This window comes from Heptranchias perlo, chromosome 19 (assembly GCF_035084215.1).
Source record: "Heptranchias perlo isolate sHepPer1 chromosome 19, sHepPer1.hap1, whole genome shotgun sequence".
Taxonomy (NCBI): Eukaryota; Metazoa; Chordata; class Chondrichthyes; order Hexanchiformes; family Hexanchidae; genus Heptranchias; species Heptranchias perlo.
The window spans coordinates 28,951,504-28,975,832 of record NC_090343.1 but is presented as its reverse complement, the minus strand read 5'-3'; the positions used below and the strand labels follow the sequence as shown (position 1 = coordinate 28,975,832).

Below are 24,329 nucleotides of genomic sequence, written 5' to 3'. Positions count from 1 at the left end.
CGAGAGTTATGCAGCTCCACCAATATAACAGAGGATATCTTGCTTCTCAATGTTTGGAGGCTGGCAGGGTCTTTCCCGAATAAAGTGGTTCTGAAACACAACTGTACTGTCACTGACGACCTACTGAGCACTTAATGGGCTCCAATAGTAATGTGTGGTAAGGGCAGTCTTAATATTATTGGTAATTTCAGTGAGATGCCTTAGGTTTGAATGATTCATGCTTAATTATAAATTATTTCAATATCTTGATTCAAACCAAGCTTGTCAAGCATCTTCTGTAGTTGCTTGACATAGTCATGCGCCATCATCGATTGGCTACCCCCATAATCAAATTCCACAAGTTTCCTATCTATCAAGCTTCAGCACCAAGCTCTGTCAAAAAAAAGGATTTTGATTCTCGGCATCAGGAGAGTAAGTTTCACCAACAAACATGGTAAGCCTCCTTGTGTCCATGTCAATAAATTTAATGTTAAAGTGGTAACAGTGCTCCTTGAGTATCCCCCAGGATATGGGATTGCTCTTACCAATCTTCTTAACTGTATCAAATTCAGCTTTATCTGGTTGAAATACCTGAAGGTTTAAGTTGGTTCCAATAGGTTGTATTGGGAAGATCAACAGCCACTTGGGTAATGTATCAGAGGGCAACAGAACTGGATCCCAATACCCCTGGGAGAATGGAGAACAAAGTTGAAGGGGGTGAGGAATCTGATTTCTGGTATCAATTTTGGAGCACTGCAGTCCTCTTTTTGTGTGTGTGCATATGCCGAGGAAGAAAGAGGTTTGTTTTCATGCACACTGCAAGATGATGGCTCTGAGTTGTGCTATGATTCCGCAGTACTGGATTCCTATTACTCGAACCCCTTTTTTTAGAATTGAGCTGTGGCAGGAGAGCTTCATCACCTAGTGATAGAAATGTGAAACTGCAGCATTTAGCATTTCTCTCACTGGGTCCCCAATGTCAGTGCAGTCAGTCTCTGGAGTGATGCAGATCGCAAACCCATTTTAGAGATAAGAGGATTTCTTTTCAAAAAAAATTTTCAGCAAGAGCGAGCCAATAGATCACAAAGTGTGTCACAAAGTGCATGCTCATCTGATGTTTACAATCACCCATTAGGAGTAACAATCACAACAGCCGGGGGAGGGGGGGCAAGGTTCAAACGTTCCGAATTGAATGCCAGGTGACAGCACTGCCAATCCATTCAACCTGCCTTTCTACTTTCAGAGGAAGTGCGCGGCCTGCCTTTAACGGGAAGCTAGGTAAACACATGAAGAAGAAAGGAATAGAAGGATATGCTGCTAGGGTTAGATGAAGAGGGGTGGGAGTCCAGTTAGGCCGAATGGCCTGTTTCTGTGCTGTACATTCGAAGTAATTCTATGTTTTAAAAAAAAGTAAAACAGGTTCAAACTAGTAAAAGGTAAATTTAGGACTGATATCAAGAAAATCTTCTTCACACGAAGAGTCATCGATAGATGGAGTAGAGTTATGGATAGAATATTGGAGGTGAAAACCTCAGAATCATTTAAGAACCAATTGGATGCTGCAGTGAAGGGACTCTAGGATCTTCCTGGATAAGAACATAAGAAATAGGAGCAGGAGTAGGCCATACGACCCCTCGAGCCTGTTCCGCCATTCAATAAGATCATGGCTGATCTTCGACCTCAATTCCATTTCCCGCCTGATCCTCATATCCCTTGATTCGCACGAATCCAAAAATCTATCGATCTTGAATATACTCAACGATTGAGCATCCACAGCCCTCTGGGGTAGAGAATTCCAAATATTCATGACCCTCTAAGTGAAGAAATTCCTCCTCATCTCAGTCCTAAATGCTCAACCCCTTATCCTGAGACTATGTTCCCTAGTTCTAGACTCTCCAGCAAGGGAAAACAACCTCTCAGCATCTACCCTGTCAAGCCCTCTTAGACTCTTATATGTTTCAATGAGATCACCTCTCATTCTTCTAAACTCCAGAGAGTACAGGCCCAATCTACTCAATCTTTCATCATAGGACAGCCCTCTCATCCCAGGAATCAATCTAGTGAACCTTCGTTGCACTGCCTCTAAGGTAAGTATATCCTTCCTTAGGTAAGGAGGCCAAAACTGCACACAGTACTCCAGGTGTGGTCTCACCAAAGCCCTGTACAATTGCAGCAAGACGTCCTTACTCTTGTACTTCAACCACCTTGCAACAAAGGCCAACATACCATTTGCCTTCCTAATTGCTTGCTGAACCTGCATGTTAACTTTCTGTGTTTTGTGTACAAGGACACCCAAATCTCTCTGAACACCAACATTTAATAGTTTCTCACCATTTAAAAAATATTCTGTTTTTCTATTTTTCTTACTAAAGTGAATAACCTCACCTTTCCCCACATTATACTCCATCTGTCACCTTCTTGCCCACTCACTTAACCTATTATATCCCTTTGCAGACTCTTTGCGTCCTCCTCACAGCTTACTTTCCCACCCAGCTTTGTACTGTCAGCAAACTTGGATACATTACATTGGATGGATGAATTCAGGTGGAGGAAATGGCCTTTTTCATCCCTAATAATCTTGTGATCTGGTTTGTACTACACTATCGAAAAGTATGAATTTGTAATACTTTACAAACTCAAATAGACCCTGACTCTGATTAGCATATTGCCAAATGTGGTTTCAGGCACTTTTCCTGTGAGGCCCATGATTGATAATAACACCCATCACTGATTCTTGATGCAAAATGGTCTTTTGGGATTTGTTGGACTGTATAAGTTACATATATAGTTTTGACCATATCTTGGCTTCTGTATTTACAGCTGAGAGCACATGCAGTTGACATGAATGGAAACAAGGTGGAAAACCCAATTGACCTTTACATCAATGTTATTGATATGAATGATAACAGACCAGAGTTTGTGAACCATGTGTACAATGGGAGTGTGGCTGAAGGATCAAAACCAGGTAAAAAGAGAAATGATTAACTAATAAAATTACATTTCACAGCCCTTTATATAGATAGCTTTAAATTCCAGCTGTGCAGGTTAACACAATAATCTATACTTCCACAGATCACAGAACAATAGGGTTCAAGGTCACAGCTGAAATTACCCACTTGAGTTCTTTACCTCTGCCTTGGGTAGAAAAACGTCAGTAATGTGCATAACCACTTGTGGGGCCACTTGGTAGTTACAGATCAACTTTGACGAAATTTGGAAGTAGATCATTATCTCTTCAATGGATCACTGTGTGTGGCCAAGGAGACCTTAAGCATTGAAGTACTTGAGAGAGTAAAACTAACACTGCTTATCCATTCCATGCCACTGTGAAACATCAACTTATTTTTGCTTTATATTGTTGTAAGCAATACTATTTCTAACATTATTTATAGATTTTCAAAGACACTTTGTTTTTTTTGTCTTAAGTTGCATGCAAATTCATGTTGTGTTATTGTATACCATGTTAGAACTTTTGTGGTTGTAAAGCATTATTGGTAATGATTTTTACTAGTTCAAAATATTGATTATTATACCACATCATGTTTTATCTTCCTTGATTTTCTTCTGTCTCCCATTATTGTATACCATTTTAGAACTTTTGTGGTTGTAAAGCATTATTGGTAATGATTTTTACTAGTTCAAAAGATTGATTATTGTACTACATCATGTTTTATCTTCCTTGATTTTCCTCCATCTCCCCATTCAACTTCCAAACATGATCTATTGACTCTCGTAGTCACAGCCCCTTTCTTACAGAGATACTGTCTTCTATGTCTGGACTTCGGAACTGCCACAAATTCCTTTCCTGATCAAATAACCAGACACATACTTATGTTAGTTTAGGACTTGGCACACTTTTGAGCAGTGATTGAAACATTGTTGCCAGTTAGTAGTTTTTATTTCTTTAGAAAGGTTGAGTGAATGATCTATACAAAAGCACTTGCTGCCCACCTCAGGTGCAGGAATAAATTACACCGAAGGACTAATTATAGCCCTGATCCAAATCCTAAGCAGACCTCATCAAGAGCCATAAATCATAGTATAACATTAGGCAAATCAATGTCTAGTTTTGCCAAGAGCAGTCTTTTTTTTCCATTTGTTTTATTTGGAGAACAGCTTGTGCAGTTAGAGAAAAGGACAAATTAGCAAATGCAAGCAAATGTGTTTTTAATTGTTTGAAAGGTACCTTTTGTAGGCTGACAAAACAGATACTTTAGTGTTAAAATTACAGTGAAACATCTTCTCATTTAAATTAAAGATATGCAAATGTTGAAATTGAGCAGTCATTTTGTTTATTTTAATAATAAGAACTTTGGCCGAGAATTTCTGTTTCTTTGCGCTCGTTATATCAGCGCAAATCGCCGCACCAGTGAAAAAGAGCGTGGAATTTTAAGCATAAGTGAGTTATGCCCAAAACCCACTTACGCTCGTGTTCCCCCAATCTTTTATACTAGTTTCAAAATCACTGCGCCCGAAGACGGCCCCACCTACAAAATTGGCCACATCCCCAGATCGAAATAAAGATGATGGCAAGTTTCTGCCATTTGGGGCCGTTCGAGGAGGATCTTCAAATTAAGCTTGTTTTCTTAGGTGCACAGGCACTAGTAAGCACATTTTAAATGTTTTCACATACTTAAAAATATTTAATTTACTAAGAAACTGACTAATGTACACCAATGAAACTAGTAAATAGTTCAGTATAGTTTTTTTAAGTCATTTTCAGTGATTTAAAATCAGGTTACTCACAGATGGAGGGCTAGACACTCATTAAAAATGCTTATTTCTTGTGATAAACCCATTTTCAGCTGTATTAATAAAACTGCACCAGGTTACCACTCTTAAATAAATCAATGAATATTTTTAATGCAAACAAGAAAAATAAATGATTATGTTCAGTTACGCTGACCAATTGCGCTGGCTCATGGAAGATCTTACGTTTGTGATTACGCAGATGCATTTTAGAGGAAATTTGAACTGTAACCCAACTGCCGCAATTTTGAAGCGCAGTTTGTGTCCAATTATCTGCTAGTGCCCAAGGTGAAAACTCTCCCCTATCTTTTTCTCTCCTGGGATTTGGTTGTGCTTCAAGTCCAGTAAGATAGTATACAGCTTTCAAAAGGCTGATAAGCCTTACCTTGTTTAAGAATCGGATATTGTCTGATTAGTGCAGTATAACTGGTGCTCAAGGGGTTAAAAGTTTACCAATGAAATAAGTTTTCACATTCTGAATCTAATTTTCCATCAAAATGACCTCACAGCACAAAAGAGCATTATTTTGATATATTTTGCTGTGACATCACCATAATAGTTTGCAGAGTCTCAATCTCGTTTGTGAAAATAGGAGATGTTCAATGAGCTGCAGTGTTATGCTAATTTTTATTTTGCAGCTGACTTATGTTCTACTTTATTTCAGAATATTTTCTGGTATGTGATGAAAACTGTCTCTTCCCTTACTGTGAATAATCTAAATTTGCTAGAAAAAAATGCAGCGATGAAGACTTGTAAGATGCATGTTTTTAGTAGTGGTTTATTTCCTGCTTGAGCCATTACTAAAATTACTTTTTAAATATTCATGTGCAATTAGTTACAAACAAAAGGGGCCCCCCTTTGGCCTTAACTGTTGAGAAATTAACATCAGGGAGGGGATGAGTGAACACTTTCATTTTGTACAGATTAATTGGCGTTGCCTAAAGCTATAAACGCAGTTCTCATTGTCGTATAAGATGAAAGCGTAAGTCTGCTCAAAATCAAACTTCGCATTCTCTATGATTCCGATCACTTATTTTCCCTGCTGCTTTCACTCCCATTACATCATTTCTCTCAATATAATCTCTATCCCTGGTCTGTTTTTCTTAATGCCTGCCCTTACCATGTATTGCTTTATATATTTATCTCATTTACTCAACTGTTACAAAACCATATAACCCTCCTCCCTTTTCTCCTTCTTGTTTTCTGTCTCTGTGGACTAGCCTCTTCTCTACGGTAATTCGAGCAGGTTTAAACCCCCGTGACAAATGCAACAGGATTAGCAATATGCCAATCTTCACAAACCAGATCAAATCTTTTCTTTGATTTAATTAGTGTTTTTTAAATAACAATTTCATAGAAACAAAGTACAAAGTGAGCCTAGAACCTACTGAAAAATCAAACATAGAATTAACAAGCATCAGTCTTTGGGGCTCGTAAATTGTACAGAATGAGGTCAGTCTGCAGTTTATGTTTTGGTAAAGCACTAAGCCCTGTCAAATATTTTGTATCTTTTTGGCTACTCACTGTCATTTGAAGAGCACCGTTCCTATATTGAGTCATATGCAGTTTAACAGCCAGGAGACACACTCATCTTCAGAAGAACATTCTTAGACTCTGACACCTTGCTTATAATGTGCATTCAAGAGTGACATTATCAATGACTTAGCAATCTAAAGGTGTCACTAGTGACATGGAAATTATGGAGTTTCTCCTCTTCAATGCAATCAATGGCATACCATCGTGCAGTTTTTAAATTTAAATCACTATCCAAGTAATTAGCTTCAACAAATCTAATTTTAATCCATTTTGTTTTTAAGATTTTAAAGCAGAAACATTTGCTGGTCTAAGTTTAAAGCAATCACTTTTATTTATATGCAGCTCTTATTCAGCCTTATAATTGTGCCTTCATTGCACTACACGATTTACATTGAGTTACATTGAAACTACACTACTGGCCTATGCCAGCCCTTATGCTCCACATGAGCCTCCTCCCTCCCTACTTCATCTAACCTTATCAGGATATCCGTCTATTCCTTCCCCCTCGTGCTTAATCTAGCTTCCCCTTAAATTCATCTATGCTATTTGCCTCACCTACTCCTTATGGCAGTGCGTTCCACATAATTACCACTATTTGGGATTCATTTTATTATTGTAAGAAGCCCAGGACTCAAACTGTCAATTTTCTTTTTCTTTATAATATCTACAGATGGAACAGAATACATTTTGTAAAATAGCAAGTTGTTGTTGGAAATGGATTTTGAAAAATATTTTGTTGCTACAATCTACGGTATGTAGGGTGGGCTGACAGGGGTGAGCTCCCAATCTCAGTAGTGTCATCAGTGGAAGATGCTCAGTGGAAGCTTCCCAACAGGGACAGAGACAAAACATTGTGTTCGTCACCACTGATATGTCCTGTGCACCTATTAAAAGCAGCTTCCTGAGCAACAATGGCAGGGGTCTGGGAGTTGGCTGGTACACAGCCCAAGTAGATGCAGACGATAGAAGCAAATATTTAAAAGAGAATTGTTTGTCCCCTTTTTAGAAAAGTACCGGTTTCCATTAAAGTATGCTTTTCAGTATTTCAGAATCATTTTTAATAATAATGTATGGGACTGAGTTATAAAGTAACTCAAAAATCTAAGGACTACGTTAGAGAATCTGCACACTAATTGGAACAAAGTGATTTTCGTTCTGGTAAAGTGTACTTAGAACTTTCAAAAACAAATGTGATTTGGAGTCAGAATTAATAGAATGCCTCAAATAGTACTGTACAAATCTGTGCACAGACATTATCAGGTTTTTTTTTCTTCTACTTTTCTGATGTCCACTTTAGTTGCCATACAAAATCCCTCTGAAAGCAAGCCACCCTCTTTGATTTGGAGAGATGTAGTCCCAGTTCAACTGTCTATACGACAGCAGACAAAAGACCGGCAAAGCCACAGGAAAGGAGAATGAATGTGATATTATTTCCAGAGGGAAGAAAGTGTCAGTGCAATACCAGTTCTTTCTATCGAAGGATTAATGCTTTACTAGAAGAGCTTACAGGTGGATTTTGAAAACATATTAGCTGAGGATTAATCAGTACATGTTTCACAGTTCATCACCACCCTTTTCCATTTCTCAAATAGTGAAAAACTTTTGTGATGTCTACGGCATATCCTCTTGAGAAAATAATAACATGGGCTAATGCACTGATGCAACTTGGTATTTAAAATTCATATGAAAATTAAAAGGTTTAAATTTTTGGCCTCAGCGATTTGAGTGGAAAGCCAATTATGAACTCGAATTAGTTTCATGATTGAGTAGTGATTTAAAGGGCTGTGAAATTAATACTTTAGGGCATACAGTTGTACTTTTGTACTGAATTATATGAAGTAACAAGGTTAAAGTTGTTCAGTTTTTCAATAAACACTACAGTAATAATTTTACAAACCTATTCGAACTCCTGGCATCCACTTGCACTACTTCACCATTATATGCACGTAAGCAATGGGGAAAGAACATGGATCAAATGATTTCTTGTAATTGTTGTATTGGGTAAAGTAAAATACTGCAGTTATTTGATGCAATTGTCTTTTGCAGTATTCTATTGAATTGCTTTAATTCATCAGTAATATGGCCTGTGGTGTACAAACTGTGGTGTGCAGAATTGATGATAGAATAAAAAAACAAACATGGATTGGAGCACTGTTGCTTCCTGCTTCAATTAGTTTAGAGCTTGTTAGTCCAGAATAGAATCTGTGTGTTCTTACATAACGTATATAAAGAAAGACTTTGATTTATATAGCGCCTATCACAATCTCAGGACATCACGCTTTACAGCCCATGAAGCACTTTTGAAGTATAGTCACTGTTGTGCACAGCAAGGCCCACAAGCAGCAATATCATAATTTTTAGCTGTTGGTTGAGAGATAAATATTGGCCAGGACACCAGGGAGAACTCCCATGCTCGTCTTCAAATAGTGCCATGGGATCTTTTATGTCCATCTGAGAGGGCAGACAGGGCCTTGGTTTAACTTCTCATCTGAAAGACAGCACCTCCGACAGTGAAGCACTCCCTCAGTACTGCACTGGAATGTCAACCTGCATTTTGTGCTCATGTTCCTGGAGTGGGACTTGAACCCACAACCTTCTGACTCTGAGGCGAAGAGTTCTAGCAACTGAGCCACGGTTGACACCAACTAACACAATGGGCTCGATTTTCTAACGGCGGCAGGATGGCAGCAGGGTGGGTGGTGTTAGTGGGCACGTGGGTAAGCTGACTAATAAAATCTTATCGTTTCCCACGCGATCGTGAGTTAATTGGTGGCCCTTAATGTAACTTCCGGGTTTGCCGTCCGAAAGTTGCACAGTGGGCGGACTGCGCACCCTCATGACAGGCTATCTGCTGGAGCGGCTCTATTTAAAGGGCCATTGCTCCAAAGGCTTTTGCTGCAGCAAACACCAAAAAGGCACAGTGGAGCAGCACAGGAGCAAGGCTGCTCCAAGGTTTAGTGATGCCTCACTCCAGCAGCTACTGTCCTGGGTGAGGCGGAGGAGGGAAGTCTTTTACACCGCGAATGGGAGGAAGTGCCCTGCCTCTGCCACCAAGAAGGCATGGCTTGAGGTGGCAGAGGAGGTCACCAGCAGCAGCAGCAGCAACATCTCCCGCACCTGGGTCCAATGCTTCAATGACCTAACTAAGTCAGCAAAGGTGAGTACACTTACTGATCCTCCTGCATTCCGTGTTCCACATTACCATCTCCCCCCCCCCACCTCCCCAAACTCATTCTGCACTGCCAAAACTGCTCCATCACATCACTCCACACACCCACTTAAGGCTCATCCTCAACTTACCTGCACTTCCTCAGCAGTTCCTCACCTCCCCATTAGTCAGTGCACCACTACCACTCACCCCAATCCTCATCCAATGTGGTGGCTCTGTCTCATACTCATCCTCTGATGCATCTCTTTCACGGTCAGTCTCAGCCAGAACATCACTCAATCACTCAATCTTTCTCCCCTTCCAGGAGAAGAAAGTGCAAAATGCACGCAAGAGGGCGAGGACTGGAGGTGGCGGGGTGGGGGCGGGGGTCACAGCAAATAGTGGTCCTCACAGACGTGAAGCAGGAGGCTCTGCAGATCAGCCGCACCATTGAGTGCCTGTCCTTCGGGGACGCCAAGACTGGCACCCCACAAACATCTGGTAACACAACTTTAACATTCATCACACACAATATGAATTGATGTTAACAATGCTTGCCATGTTGAACACCTCAGTATGCTCATCACAACATGACACACCTGTGATGATGCTTAATATTGCCTTCTGTTCTCTTACAGGCCCCTCAACAACCATAGTGACGGCAGAAGGTGATTCCTCAGAGGACCTGCCGGCATCTGAGGGTTCACCGTCACATCTTAGCGAGCTATCCACTAGCACAGATACTCACACCTCGGTGGGTCCTAGTAGTCAGTTAGTTGGGTTGACACTGGTGAGTCAACACACACAACTGAGCACGAGCAGACACTGGTGGCAGCTGTAGAGTGTCCGCGTCAGTGGACGCACTCCTCTCCAGGGTCTGCTCAGCTAGACGCAGATGCTGAACCCCGGGGGCCATCCTTTAAAAGGAGAATGATCGAGGGACAATAGCACATTTGCGAGGTAATGGAACAGGTGCCATGCGCACTCTCCACAATAGCGGAGAGGATGGAGGAGTCCAACTCCTGCATGAATAGAATGGCGGCACAGGTATGGGAGGGAATCTCTGAGATAGTGTCACAGGGACGTGAGCAACTGTTTGAGATAGTGTCGCACGTAACTGCTGAAATGTCTGAGATAGTGTCGCAGGTAATTGCAGGAATGTCTGTGATGGAGAGAAGGCTAGCCTCCATTGAGCTTCAAGCACGACTCTCAAATGAGTCCATTCAGGCCCTAACAACGGTCGTTTGGACTCATGGTGAACAACATTCTGCCGCCTTAAACAGGCAGACAGATACACTGGCACTGGCCTTACAAAGCATTACACATGTCCTGCATGGAAGTGAGGACGCCACTCAAAGCACTCCCACATCTCACCTGTTTCCCCCCTCTCAACCAGTAACAACAATGTTGCCTCCTCTCCAGGTGGCCGAGTCTGCACCTGCACAGGTGCAGGTGGAGCAGTCTTTCGAGGGGCCCTCACGGGCTTCAAAACCCAGAGTGCGTAGGCCAAAAGCATCCAAGCAGTCAGGGCATGAACATGAGCAACCTGCCACTACCTCTGCTGCAGCCACAGGGGATGCACCACATAAAAGCGGTAGGAAGAGAAAGGTTAAGGATTTGTGAGCACCAAGGGTATGCACAAGGGTGTCTGACAGACTGCCATGTTTTCCATTTATATTTGCTTTTTGTAATACACATTAAATGTTATCATTCTCACCATTACTGCCACGTCTTTCCCATTCTTGACTGGCTTTAGTGATAGGGCCCTTTCATGAGCTTCACCATGAACGGCGACACTTGATGCCACCCATTGGGTCACTTTACAGTGGGTGTTTATGTAGTTGCAGAACTGTTTTGTGCAGGGAGGGGTGGGGGGGCGGGGCTGGCGTTGGCACTGCTCTTTCCAGGTGGTGCGAGGACTGGACTGTTCACACTTTCTGATGTTAGGAGAACATGTGACAGAATTGTATGCCATGCCTGGCGAGGCAGGTGATGTTGCTCGTCCTCGAATGTAGTGCTGAATGCAGCCATGGCACCCCCCATCCTGATGGGTCAGTTTGAGGGGGTCCAAAAAGTTGGTAAATACGTGTGAACAGAAAAATTCTGAGTGGAAACTAAGAATTTTCAGTGTAAACACAAAGATGCCCCAGCCAAAAGTTTGTCTGAAAGACCAGAGTGTACTGCTGCAATAATTCACCTTTTATCCCCATCTGTCAAACAAGCATTTCAATGTCCAACTGGCTGCTGGCTGAAACAGGTCTCCTAAAACATGGAGTGTTTCCCACAGCACAGGAAACACACTGAGGCTGAATGAAAATCGATCCCCTGTCTCAATCACCATGAAGTTAACTAGTTCAAATACTTAAAGTATCTAAATAACTATGTTAACTATCATCCCGCGGCTTTAATTGCCCGTGGGACTTCCACATTCGTGAGGCGCGCGCTCACACAGGCACGTCTGTGAGGAACCCGGAAGTCGGCGGGTTGGAACCGGCTTCCTCACCTGCTCGAGATTTCCCCGATTTTCAGAGCCCCCCTGCCCCCAACGCACCCACACTTTGATTCAAAAATTGGAGCCTATATATGAGAAGCACTGTCTCTTTAGGAGCCTGTACACTTTCTGTAATTCAAATTAAACTCCTTCACTATGAAACTCTGTCAGGGATTTGACCAGTGGACACTAATCCCTGATAGGATCCTGCACTCCAAGAATACTGGTTGGATTTGAAAACAGTGCTTTGAGTGAACTCTCTACAAATGGTTTGAACCTCCTGCTTTTATCTGCTCTCTGCCTCCATTCTTTGCAGAAGCTACTGGAGACTGCTTTTGCCACACTTCCAGAAAAGTGATTCACATAATCTATTCTCCTTCACACAGTAGTATCTTGTGCTAGAGCAAGGATAAGCAGCTTCTAGGTTTTAGATATTGGCGTATGAAAAGATTGTGTTGCGCAGGTTATTTTGATTCTACTTCACACTATACACCTTTAGAGAATCTTTTCTATTTGAGTGGAGAACTGAAACATTACATTAATATTACTTCCATCGTGTTTCCTGTGGCACTGTGTGGCACATTTGCGAGATATTAATTTTTTTACCAAATCTACGGTCATTACCACGTGGAGATTCCCTGAAGCACAAAAGCGAGTTTTGTCGTCGAAGAGGCTTTGTGCAGCTATTGCTACTCATTCAGCTTCTGGGGCTGATATTCCGCGGGTTTTCTATCTGTCTCCCACCAGAGTTACAGTAGGAGACCCACGGAATCTCAGCACCATTGCATTTAGCTTTTAAAATATGTTTTTTTTAAATAAGGCAAAAATTGAACAAAGTAATGAATTATTAATAAAGTTTTCAAGGTTTTTTTTAAAAAGAAATCATTGCTGACCTTCATGTTAGTTTCAATCAGAAGCCCAGAATTTGTTGAATACTTACTGATTATAAACCTGTCTACTGATTAGTCTGAATTTTTTGTTTTGTTGTCCTGCTACGTCCTCTTTCTTCATTAACTCCAAAGTCAAACATGGGTCAGTTCCATATTTCTTTATGAATATTTACATCTGAACTTTGTGTGTTCTGGTGGTGAGTTCATTTACATTTCTCCATTGCACCAGCCTGAGAAGGACATAATCAAATGCCGGAAATTAATGACATGCGCAGCAAAATTTATTTCTCTGCCTGCCATAAAATTACTAATTTACGTATTTTTCTACTGATTTCATGGCAGGGTAAATTGGAAGCTCAGGTCTTATTGTGCAGTTACCAGGAAGTCAAATATTTGTTAATCTATAGATTTTATACAATGCAAGATTGGTTGATATAATTACCAATTTAGCTTCCATCTTCTAAGATCCGTAAAGTTGTAAACACTTAATGATTAATGCAAGTGGATCAACAATGCCAATTTATGACATGCTTTACAGGTTTACCTATAGGAAAGAATTGCTGGCACTCATGTACTGTTTATTGTTAGGTTCGTACGTAATGACAGTAACTGCCAATGATGCTGATGACCCAACCACAGCCAATGGTATGGTGAGATACCGGATCTTGTCCCAGTCTCCAATCAGCCCATCACCAAATATGTTCACCATCAACAGTGAGAATGGAGATATTGTTACCGTAGCTGCTGGACTTGACCGAGAGGTGAGCTCTTTGACATTCTCTTTCCTTTGAAAATCTAGCTTCTAATAGATGAGATATTGAACTTTTTAACGCTATAGTTTGATTGCTCATTTGTTATTAAAGGGACAGATTAGATATTTCTGGCTCAGTGCTCTGCCTTTGACTTTGGGGACTAGAGTTTGAATTTAGTCCATAGAAACAGAATGAAATTATTTTCTTTCCATCTGTGTGGCAGTACCTAGTTTCTCTTGCAATGAATCCCCAAAACAAATCCACCCAATACTCAAGATATAGTTTGGCATTAGTGTTCCAAATTAGCACTTGGAGCTAAGTGTTAGGTGAATAATAGAATAATCAGCAAACAGTGGGAAACCACAAAATTGAAAGTAACGTCAGGCCAGTATTATTCTATAGTGTCCCACAGTTTGCAAATCAGTTACTTTACTTGTTTAAATACATTTTTCTTAAAATACAGATTTGATTTCACAAAATATATCCCATTGTTCTGGACACCCTGAAGTTTTTTGCATTCAGTGAATCCCTTTAAAAAGAAAAACCCTTATGACAAGAAAAATATTCCTTAAAATAGGAGTTTCCTTCCTCTCTACGATGTAACTGTCACAGCATGTCAAGCAGAAAATGTATGGGGAATGAATCCATGCCAGGACAAGTGTTTTTATGAATACTCCCATAAAGGCTATGTTTTCAGCGTTTGATTAATACAAGATTACACAAGTATTCTTAACACAGTACAGACCATGTAAAAACAGTACTTAGAAAGCAAATTCAAACAAAATGTCAAGGAGCATACAGGGTAAGATGAAATAGAAAAGGAAAGCCTAGAGGAGTATAAAAAGTGCAGGGGTGAAATTAAAAAGGAAATTAGGAAAGCAAAGAGAGGGCATGAAAAAATATTGGCAAGTAAAATCAAGGAAAACCCAAAGATGTTTTATAAATACATAAAAAGCAAGAGGACAACTTAGGAAAGAGTAGGGCCTATTAGAGACCAAAAAGGTAACCTATGTGTGGAGGGGGAAGATATTGGTATGGTTCTTAATGAATACTTTGAGTCTGTCTTCACAAAAGAGAGGGACGATGCAGATGTTATAGTTAAGGAGGAGGAGTGTGAATAATGGATGGGATAAACTTAGTGAGAGAGGAAGTATTAAGGGGATTTGCATCTTTGAAAGTAGATAAATCACCAGGGCCGGATGAAATGTATCCCAGACTGTTAAAAGAAGCAAGGGAGGAAATAGCAGAGGCTCTGACCACCATTTTCCAATCCTCAGTGGATACAGGTGTGATGCCAGAGGATTGGAGGACTGCTAACATTGTACCATTGTTTAAAAAGGGAACGAGGGATAGACCGAGTAATAACAGGCCAGTCAGTCTAACCTCGGTGGTGGGCAAATTATTGGAATCAATTCTGAGGGATAGGATAAACCATCACTTAGAAAGGCATGGAGTAATTAAGGACAGTCAGCATGGATTTGTTAAGGGACGGTCATGTCTGACTAACTTGATTGAATTTTTTGAGGAGGTAACATGGAGGGTCGATGAGGGTAGTGCCTTCACTTTTCTAGAGAAAAGAGCCCCAGCTGTTCAGTCTTTCCTGATAGTTATAACCTCTTAGTTCTGGTATCAGATTTGTAAATCCTTTTTGCACCTTTTCCAGTGTCTCTATATATTTTTGTAATATGCGTCACTACTTCTAATGATTTGTGAATATGTACGCCAAGATGCTTTGCTCCTCCACCCCATTTAGACTCTTATTTTCCAAGGAGTCTGTAGAATATGTCTATTTTCTATAGGCATGACCTGGTCAAACTTTACACTTTGGGCTAGAGAAAGTGGCCTTTGCATTACTTTTCAGCAAAGTTCATTCCATGTCCCAAAATGGATGATGGGAATCAAGAGGTAAAAGTGTTTCAATTCTTTTTGAGGAAAAACTAATTTGACTATATTAAAAACCATTAAAACCTGTTCACGTTAAGATAATTTTTTTTAAAAGGAGAGAGAATGGGAAAGATAGGAGAACTGGAGGAAAAGACAGGGTGAGCAGATGTAAAGTGCATACATTCTTATTTAACAACAACAACTTGCATTTATATAGCGCCTTTAACGTAGTGAAATGTCCCAACGTGCTTCACAGGAGCGTTACCTAACAAAATTGACACCGAGCTATACAAGGAGATATTAGGACAAGTGACCAAAAGCTTGATCAAAGAGGTAGGTTTTAAGGAGTGTCTTAAAGGTGGAGAGAGAGGTAGAGAGGTGGAGATGCTTAGGGAGGGAATTCCAGAAGTTAGGGCCTAGGCAACTGAAGGCATGGCTGCCAATGGTGGAGCGATGAAAATCGGGGATGCACAAGAGGCCAGAATTGGAGGAGCACCGAGATCTCGGAGGGTTGTGGATTTGAAGGAGATTACAGAGAATGGGAGGGGTGAGGCCATGGAGGGATTTGAAAACAAGAATGAGAATTTTAAAATCGAGGTGTTGCCGGACCGGGAGCCAAAGTGGGTCAGCGACCACAGGGGTGATAGAAGAACAGGACTTGGTGCGATTTAAGATATGTGCAGCAGAGTTTTGGATGAGCTCAGATTTACGGAGGGTGCAAGGTGGAAGGCTGGCCAGGACAGCATTGGAATAGTCGAGTCTAGAAGTAACAAAGGCATGGGTGAGGGTTTCAGCAGCAGATGAGCTTAGGCGGAGCTGGGTGATGTTATGGAGATGGAAGTAGGCGGTCTTGGTGATGGAGAGGAAATGGGGTCGGAAGCTCTGCTCAGGGTCAAGTGGAATGCCAAGGTTCTTTACAGTTACATTACAATAGTGGACTACCCTTCATATGAAGTAGCTTTGCAAGTTTAATACAGTCCTATCTACTTATGTCAACATGTTGGGGACCATTCTAATTTTGTTGGTGTAAGCAAGACAAGTCAGCGGATTTCTGTTTCTGTCCCACCACGCCTCTCCTTTTTAGTGTTATGGGCTCAGATTGTCAGTCACTCGGGGCTTTGTTTTCTTGCCGCAAATGCAGCTCTGAATGAGAGAAAAGGCACATACTGCTCGGAATTCATGGTTGACATCTTAATTTCACCCTCTCGTTCTCTCTCTCGACAATCCTCAAATGTAGGTGGAGCCCTGCAGAATCCTATGAGTTGTAGGCAGATGCCCATTTTCATAGGATGACCCAAGGTGAAAACACTACAGTTCCAAAAGACAAAGCGACAATAAAGCATGCGCAATGATGCCCTTTGTATTCCAACTCTTCCCTGTTTCATTAGATTTACCCTCATCACTACATGAAGATCAGGACCTGTTGACATAAGTGGTAGCAAAAGAAAGGCATTTAATACTGTTAGGGGCTTAAAAATTAATCAAATTAAACGTGCCTGAGTTTTTGTTGACGTGAACAGTAAGTATTTGGTCTCAATGTGCACAGAAGGGTCTGGGACTTCACTTTTTTGTTGAAATAAACAGATGATGACATTAGCGGGTTTGAGATAAGTGGGTAGGACTGAAGTAATGTTTGTTTCAGCATCATGAAGTGTGAGCTGAAAACTTATATGAAAAACAGATCAGCCATGGAGACTGTCATTTCCCTGAACTTGTTGACATTCGAAGGGTTAAAATGAAGGTGACACGTCATTCACAGTAATTTTTCAAAATGAGCATAGTGTTTTAAAAAGTATATATAGACATTGGAACAGATGATAAGCTCTGAAATAATGCATAAAGTGTTAAGATAATGCCATAATATTCTGGCCCTTCACAATAGGTTACATGAAATCAGTTGTTGAGCACTGTCATTCATCCATGTAAATCTCTCTGAAGTAATGGTAGTGGTATGCTGGATCATGCACTTTGGTTTAGGAATTAAGGCTTCAATCATTCAGACTTTTTTCAGATGAAATTCAGTTCCATCATTTCAGTTAAGAGGCAAACATTACCAAATTCTTCTCAAATGAAAAGTTTTGAAATGAAGATATAAATTTTGCAATTATCGAACAGTGCTTCACAATCTACAGTAGGATTTTGTCATGAATTCATGAATAGGTAAACTGTAATGCAATAATGGATCACTGAATTTACATTGCAAGGGGTGCTAAAACCAGGATATGAATGCCAAAGTTCTTGGTCAAGGAAAGCTGAGGCACTTAATGCAAGGGTATAAAAAAGCAATGAATCACTTTGACATCCCGACAGAGGTTCTGATTAAGGTGTGTGGCAAGGTACAAGAGAAGGAAAGAACATATGAAAGGGCAATTGCATACAAGAAGTCTTCTACCCTGTTTCTAGTCCAAGCTAGCTTCCCTATGGATTTGCTAAATCTACTGTGTTCTTGGAACATTCACCTCAATGAAAGGGCACTGAGCCACAATTCTATGGCCTACATCAGTAACAAAGGATAGCTTTCCTTCGCTGTGTATGCAGTTTCAAATGTCAAATTACAAAATGTGGCTGGTGACTGGCAATTTCCCAGACTCGGCTCTTTAAGAAGCAAGGCTCTTTGAACGTGGGAATATATTGACTCCATGATTCCTTGGGGACCGAGGTTACAGCCTGAAAATGTGGCTGAGGCAACACTGCATTACAGTCCAAACACCAAACTCCAGTATAATGGTGTTTATTAGACAAGATGAAACACCATAGAGTAAATATCCATGGTTGCTTTTCAGATACCACAGAGGTACCCTTCAATGGGCATATGACAAGGTGTTGTAAAGGTTCTTACACAGTCGCACAATTGAGCCACAGCGAGGAACAGATTTGTATGAATTCAGGGGGGAGGTTGACAGCCTGTTGATTTTGCTGGAACTTCTGCACCGACCCAGAGGAGAAACTCTTTTATTAATAGATACTTGCAGACACTTGCACATCCAATACTGGTCCAGCCCTTCAAACATTTCATTGAAAAGGATGCAAACACGCTTCCTAATAGGTGTATTTTGTTTCAGGTGAGGTGGTCATCCTTCTTGGAAGTGATAAGAGAATTTGATTCTGGCATATTTCAGCATAAGATCATGTAAAAATTCCCAAAACGTTTGGCATAAAGCATAAATTATGGTGATAATATTAAGGTCCTTCACAGACAGTTGCCTAAAGTCAGTTCAAGTGCTGCTGAAAAGGATCATGCTAATATAAAGTTATAAAAAAAGAGTTGGGGCTATTTGCTGTCTGTGCTAAGAAACGGAGTGGTAGTGCGACTGAAATAATGCATTGGATGGAAGCACCGTCATCCATCCCCATTTTCAGGCAGAACACGATCCTGGCGGCCAGACCACCCGCCTGAAACAGCTGAGAGCATCATTCATATCTGCTAATTGGGGTCAGATGATGCAGTTAGGATCTCCAATGCTCTTTTTGTCTCTGTCTGCATCACTACGTCACTTCCCGCTCCTAACTACCGACCATGGGTGTTACAAATTGGGAGGCAGCCATTTGCAGTGATAATTAAAGGGAGACTCAGCTGCTCTCAGGCAAAATATGTGGGCAGACATTTTGCTTGCATTAGCTTGTGTTTTTTTTTCCAAAGCATTCTGAACTGTTAAGGAGGCTTCTAGCATCACAGTCATTTCTTCATGGGAGTCCTTCTGGAAATTCAACTCTGGCAAGAGGAGAAACAGAAGCAAGAGGAAGGACCAATCAGAGTTGCAGGGAAACCAAATAGAAGGCGGCATGCTCGCACAATTCCTTACCCTACTAACAGAATTTATAGACCCAGGACTATAGGCTCAGGAGGCCCATAGTTCTCTGAGGAGCAGTTCAAAAGGAGGCATTGCTTCTCTAGGGAGGCTTTGGCACCTTTTTTTATTGTTCATTCCTGGGATGCATCGCTGGCAAGGTCAGCATTTATTGCCTATCCCTAATTGCCCTTGAGAAGGTGGTGGTGAGCCGCCTTCTTGAACCGCTGCAGTCCATGTGGTGAAGGTTCTCCCACAGTGCTGTTAGGAAGGGAGTTCCAGGATTTTGATCCAGTGACGATGAAGGAATGGCGATATATTTCCAAGTCGGGATGGTGTGTGATTTGGAGGGGAACGTGTAGGTGGTGTTTTCCCATGCACCCGCTGCCCTTGTCCTTCTAGGTGGTAGAGGTCGCGGGTTAGGGAGTTGCTGTCAAAGAAGCCTTGCTTCCTTTAGATGGTACACACTGCAGCCACGGTGCGCCGGTGGTGAAGGGAGCAAATGTTTAGGGTGGTGGATGGGGGGCCAATCAAGCGGGCAGCTTTGTCCTGGATGGTGTTGATTTCTTGAGTGTTGTTGGAGCTGCACTCATCCAGGCAAGTGGAGAGTATTCCATCACACTCCTGACTTGTGCCTTGTAGATGATGGAAAGGCTTTGGGGAGTCAGGAGGTGAGTTACTCGCCGCAAAACACCCAGCCTCTGACCTGCTCTTGTAGCCACAGTATTTATGTGGCTGGTCCAGTTAAGTTTCTGGTCAATGGTGACCTCCAGGATGTTGATGGTGGGGGATTCAGTGATGGTAATGCCATTGAATGTCAAGGGGAGGTGGTTAGACTCTCTCTTGTTGGAGATGGTCATTGCCTGGCAGTTGTCTGGCACGAATGTTACTTGCCACTTATCAGCCTAAGCCTGAATGTTGTCCAGATCTTGTTGCATGCGGGTATGAACTGCTTCATAATCTGAGGGGTTGTGAATTGAACTGAAGACTGTGCAATCATCAGTGAACATCCCCATTTCTGACCGTATGATGGAGGGAAGGTCATTGATGAAGCAGCTGAAAATGGTTGGGCCTAGGACACTGCCCTGAGGAACTTCTGCAGCAATGTTCAGGGGCTAAGATGATTGGCCTCCAACAACCACTACCATCTTTCTTTCCCTCTGATTCCCATTGACTTCAATTCCACTAGGGCTCCTTGGTGCCACACTCGGTCAAATGCTGCCTTGATGTCAAGGGCAGTTACTCTCATCTCACCTCTGGAACTCAGCTCTTTCGTCCATGTTTGGACCAAGGCTGTAATGAGGCCTGGAGCCATGTGGTCCTGGTGGAACCCAAACTGAGCATTGGTGAGCAGGTTATTGGTGAGTAAGTGCCGCTTGATAGCACTGTCGACGACACCTTCCATCACTTTGCTGATGATTGAGAGCAGACTGTTGGGGCGGTAATTGGTTGGATTGGATTTGTCCTGCTTTTTGTGGACAGGACATACCTGGGCAATTTTCCACATTGTCGGTTAGATGCCAGTGTTGTAGTTCCTATCAAAGGCCTGACTGCTGCATTTGGAGTTCAGGCTGCTGCCTTGGAAGGTCAGACTGCTGCTATCGATGCTCTGGGTACCACTGTTGAAAAGGGGCTTCCAGAGTATCACAGTAGTGCAGCAATCTGTTCTCCAACCTGTCCACCAGGATTGCTGAGGCCCCACCCCGGGAGAGTAGCAGTGGCACTATGGAAGACAAACCTGCTGTTCTCCCTCAGGATGATCACATTCCTGCTCTCACCCCTGCCACTCTGCCAGTGCCCTTGCTGTTGCCTGTCAGCCAGCCAGGCCAGACTACTTCAGCCCAGGCCGAGATGGTGTAGTCTGAAGCCGGGCCCTCACGGTCCTGAGCTTCTCGAGGTCATCCTCCAAGGTCATCTGCACGCTCCTCAATTGAAGGTCAGGAGCCTTCCACCACCCATGCTCCAGTCACTGGGGATCCACCTCGTAGTAGCACTAGGAAAGGTAAAGGCACACGAACAACAGACACTAAGGGACTGCACAAGGGTGAATAGTCTCATTTTGTTTGCAGCATTTCATGTGTTAATTTATAAATGTGGATTAGAATTTGCATTTGGTGGTGGTTTTCATTTCTGCGATGAGCTGAGGGAGGAAGCAATGTGTAATTATAAGGAGGACGATTTGATGGTCATGTGAGAGAGGAAAAGTAAGGAGTGTGGGACTGTTGGTGAATGGGGAGGTGTTGTTGAGGTTACTGGTATCGCTCATTAATAACCTGGTCATGCAGAGCCCTAGCAGACAGGGCCTGTCTACCTTGTAGTCTCCGTGCCTCTTCCTCTGCTTCCTCCTCCTCTTCCTCCTCGGTCTCTTCGTCCTCCTCTGCCTTTTCCTCTTGCTCAGGTTCTTGTCTGATCGGTGGTGGCAAGGGCTGTTCCTTCATAATGGCAAGTTTATACAGCGTGCAGCATACAATGACAAATCTTGATACCCACTCAGCTGAGTACTGCAGGGCTCCTCCAGAGCGGTCCAGGTAGCGGAAGCGTTGCTTGAGGACGCCTATGACTCATGTTGTAGGCCTGCTGTGCATGTGTTCCGGACTGGAGTCATGAGCCATTTCATGAGGAGGTAATTCTTGTCGTCCAGTAGCCAGCCTTTGACTTGCCGTGCTGTTTGAAGTATAGGTGGCACAGAGGACTGTCGCAGGATGAAGGAATCATGATTGCTGCCAGGATAGTGAGCATTGACCTGCATGATGCACTGTGTGTGGTCGCACACCAGCTGCACATTGAGGGACTGGAATCCCTTTCTGTTCGTGAATATGGCCGAGTTCAGACATGGAGCATGCGTGGTAATGTGCGTGCAGTCAATGGCACCCTGCACCACAGGGAAGCCTACAATGCAAGCAAACCCTCGTGCTCACTCCTGCTGCTTGTCTCTAACAAGAGGGAATGAGATGAATCTGTTTCTGAGTGCATACAGAGCCTCAGTGACCTCCGTTATACAGCAATGAACTGCAAACTACGAGGTGTTGCTTAAATCACCAGCAGCAGCCTGAAAGGAGTCAGAGTCGTAAAAATTAAGCACCAGGGTTACTGGAGCAGCCACAGGCAATGCTGTCCTTGCCCTGCTCTGAGGCTGCAATTGTGGCTGTATCAGTTGACAAATTTCAGTCAAGACCTCTTTAGTGAACTGCAGATGTCTGAATCACTAGTTGTCGCTGAAGTTGAGGTAAGAGAATTGGTCCCTGCAGACGCTCCTTGGATATGGCCTCATGCTGAGGGTCTTGCTCCTCTTCCTTCTCCTCCCTGTTCTGGCAGCTTGTTCTGCTCTGCATGGCCTCTCTTCATTCTTCCAGTCTCTCAGTCATGTTCAATTCCCAGAGGAAGCCCTAGCAGGCCACCCATGTCTGAAAGCAACTTTTCTCAGCACAATATTTTAAATGCTACTAAAAGTACTGCAAGATCAGCCAGACTACTCTATAGAATATTGAAAATTTAGATAGTAGAGAAAACATCAAAAAAATCCGTACAATTGCACCAGTAGCCAGAATAAATAATCCAGCAACTAATCTGTAAGTACTTCATGATCCCTTTAAATAGCGCTGGTGGGGGTGTCCTACTTGCTGTTTAAGTCCTGTTCAGCAGTGCATTGTCTGGAGCGTGGAGTTCCAAAATGTCACTGGCTGCTTCAAATCAGCATTGCACACTGATCCACATCATATTCTCCCTACTCTACATGCTGCCGGCGGTCGTTAGATGCATGCGCGCAAATCCCTTTACCAAGATGGCGTCCTGGGCACTTCACGTCGAAAGTGTGCGCGCACACATCTCGGACACCATTTTCATGGCATAGGTATCCGCGTAGTGCCCACAAAACAGGTGTTACACGGCCCGATTTTGCCCCCAGGGTCTGCAGAAAACTGCTGAAGCATGCAGTATCTGGAACATGTCCAGATCAACTCGGACCCTCACGGCCCCTTTGTGGCTGGTACAAACTGGAGTCTTAATGATAGTTATTTGCTCTTTGTTTATTTCTGATTGTAAACAATTTTACAACACCAAGTTATAGTCCAGCAATTTTATTTTAAATTCACAAGCTTTCGGAGGCTTCCTCCTTCGTCAGGTGAACGATGTGAAAATATCGTTTTTCACATCGTTCACCTGACGAAGGAGGAAGCCTCCGAAAGCTTGTGAATTTAAAATAAAATTGCTGGACTATAACTTGGTGTTGTAAAATTGTTTACAATTGTCAACCCCAGTCCATCACCGGCATCTCCACATCATGACTTTATTTCTGATGTTCTAGTCAATAAATCTACCTGTCTTTTATCCTTTCCCCTAGATGTAATTAGACAGGCAGTTTATGATGAAAGCCATGAATCTCTACCATAGAGACAGCAAGCATTTAGAATGCTGAACTAATGGAATTTAATGTAAACATAAGAAATAGGAGCAGGAGTAGGCCATAGGGCCCCTCGAGCCTGTTCCGCCATTCAATCAGATCATGGCTGATCTTCAACCTCAACTCCACTTTCCTGCCTGATCCCAATATCCCTTGATTCCCCTAGAGTCCAAAAATCTATCTATCTCAGCCTCGAATATATTCAATGACTCAGCATCCGCAGCCTTCTAGGGTAGAGAATTCCAAAGATTCACAACCCTCTGAGTGAAGAAATTCCTCCTCATCTCAGTCTTATACGGCCGACCCCTTATCCTGCGACTGTGCCCTCTAGTTCTATGCTTTCCAGCCGGGGAAACAATCTCTCAGCATCTACCCTGTCAACCCCCAGTCAGAATCTTGTGTTTCAATGAGATCACCTCTCATTCTTCTAAACTCCAGAGAATATAGGCCTATTCTACTCAATCTCTCCTCAAAGGACAATCTTCTCATCCCAGGAATTAATCTAGTGAACCTCTGTCGCACCACCTCTAAGGCAGGTATATCCTTCCTTAGATCAGGAGACCAAAACTGTACACAGTACTCTAAGTGAGATCTCACCAATGCCCTGTACAATTATAGTAAAACTTCCTTACTCTTGTGCTCAGGTAAACTAATGGTAAAGGTCATGGAAGGTATATATGGTGTAATGGCCTTAAGCTGAGGGCACAATAACT

General features: G+C 42.4%; 1 protein-coding gene across 1 annotated transcript in view; it reads left to right on the top strand.

The window, feature by feature from the left end:
• Positions 1–24,329, top strand: part of LOC137335279 (cadherin-4-like) — a 464,003-nt gene that overhangs the window by 353,376 nt on the left and 86,298 nt on the right. The window contains exons 6-7 of the mRNA XM_068000573.1: positions 2,800–2,944; positions 13,382–13,554. Coding sequence (XP_067856674.1) covers positions 2,800–2,944; positions 13,382–13,554 — 318 coding nt within the window. The remainder of the gene's footprint in view (positions 1–2,799; positions 2,945–13,381; positions 13,555–24,329) is intronic.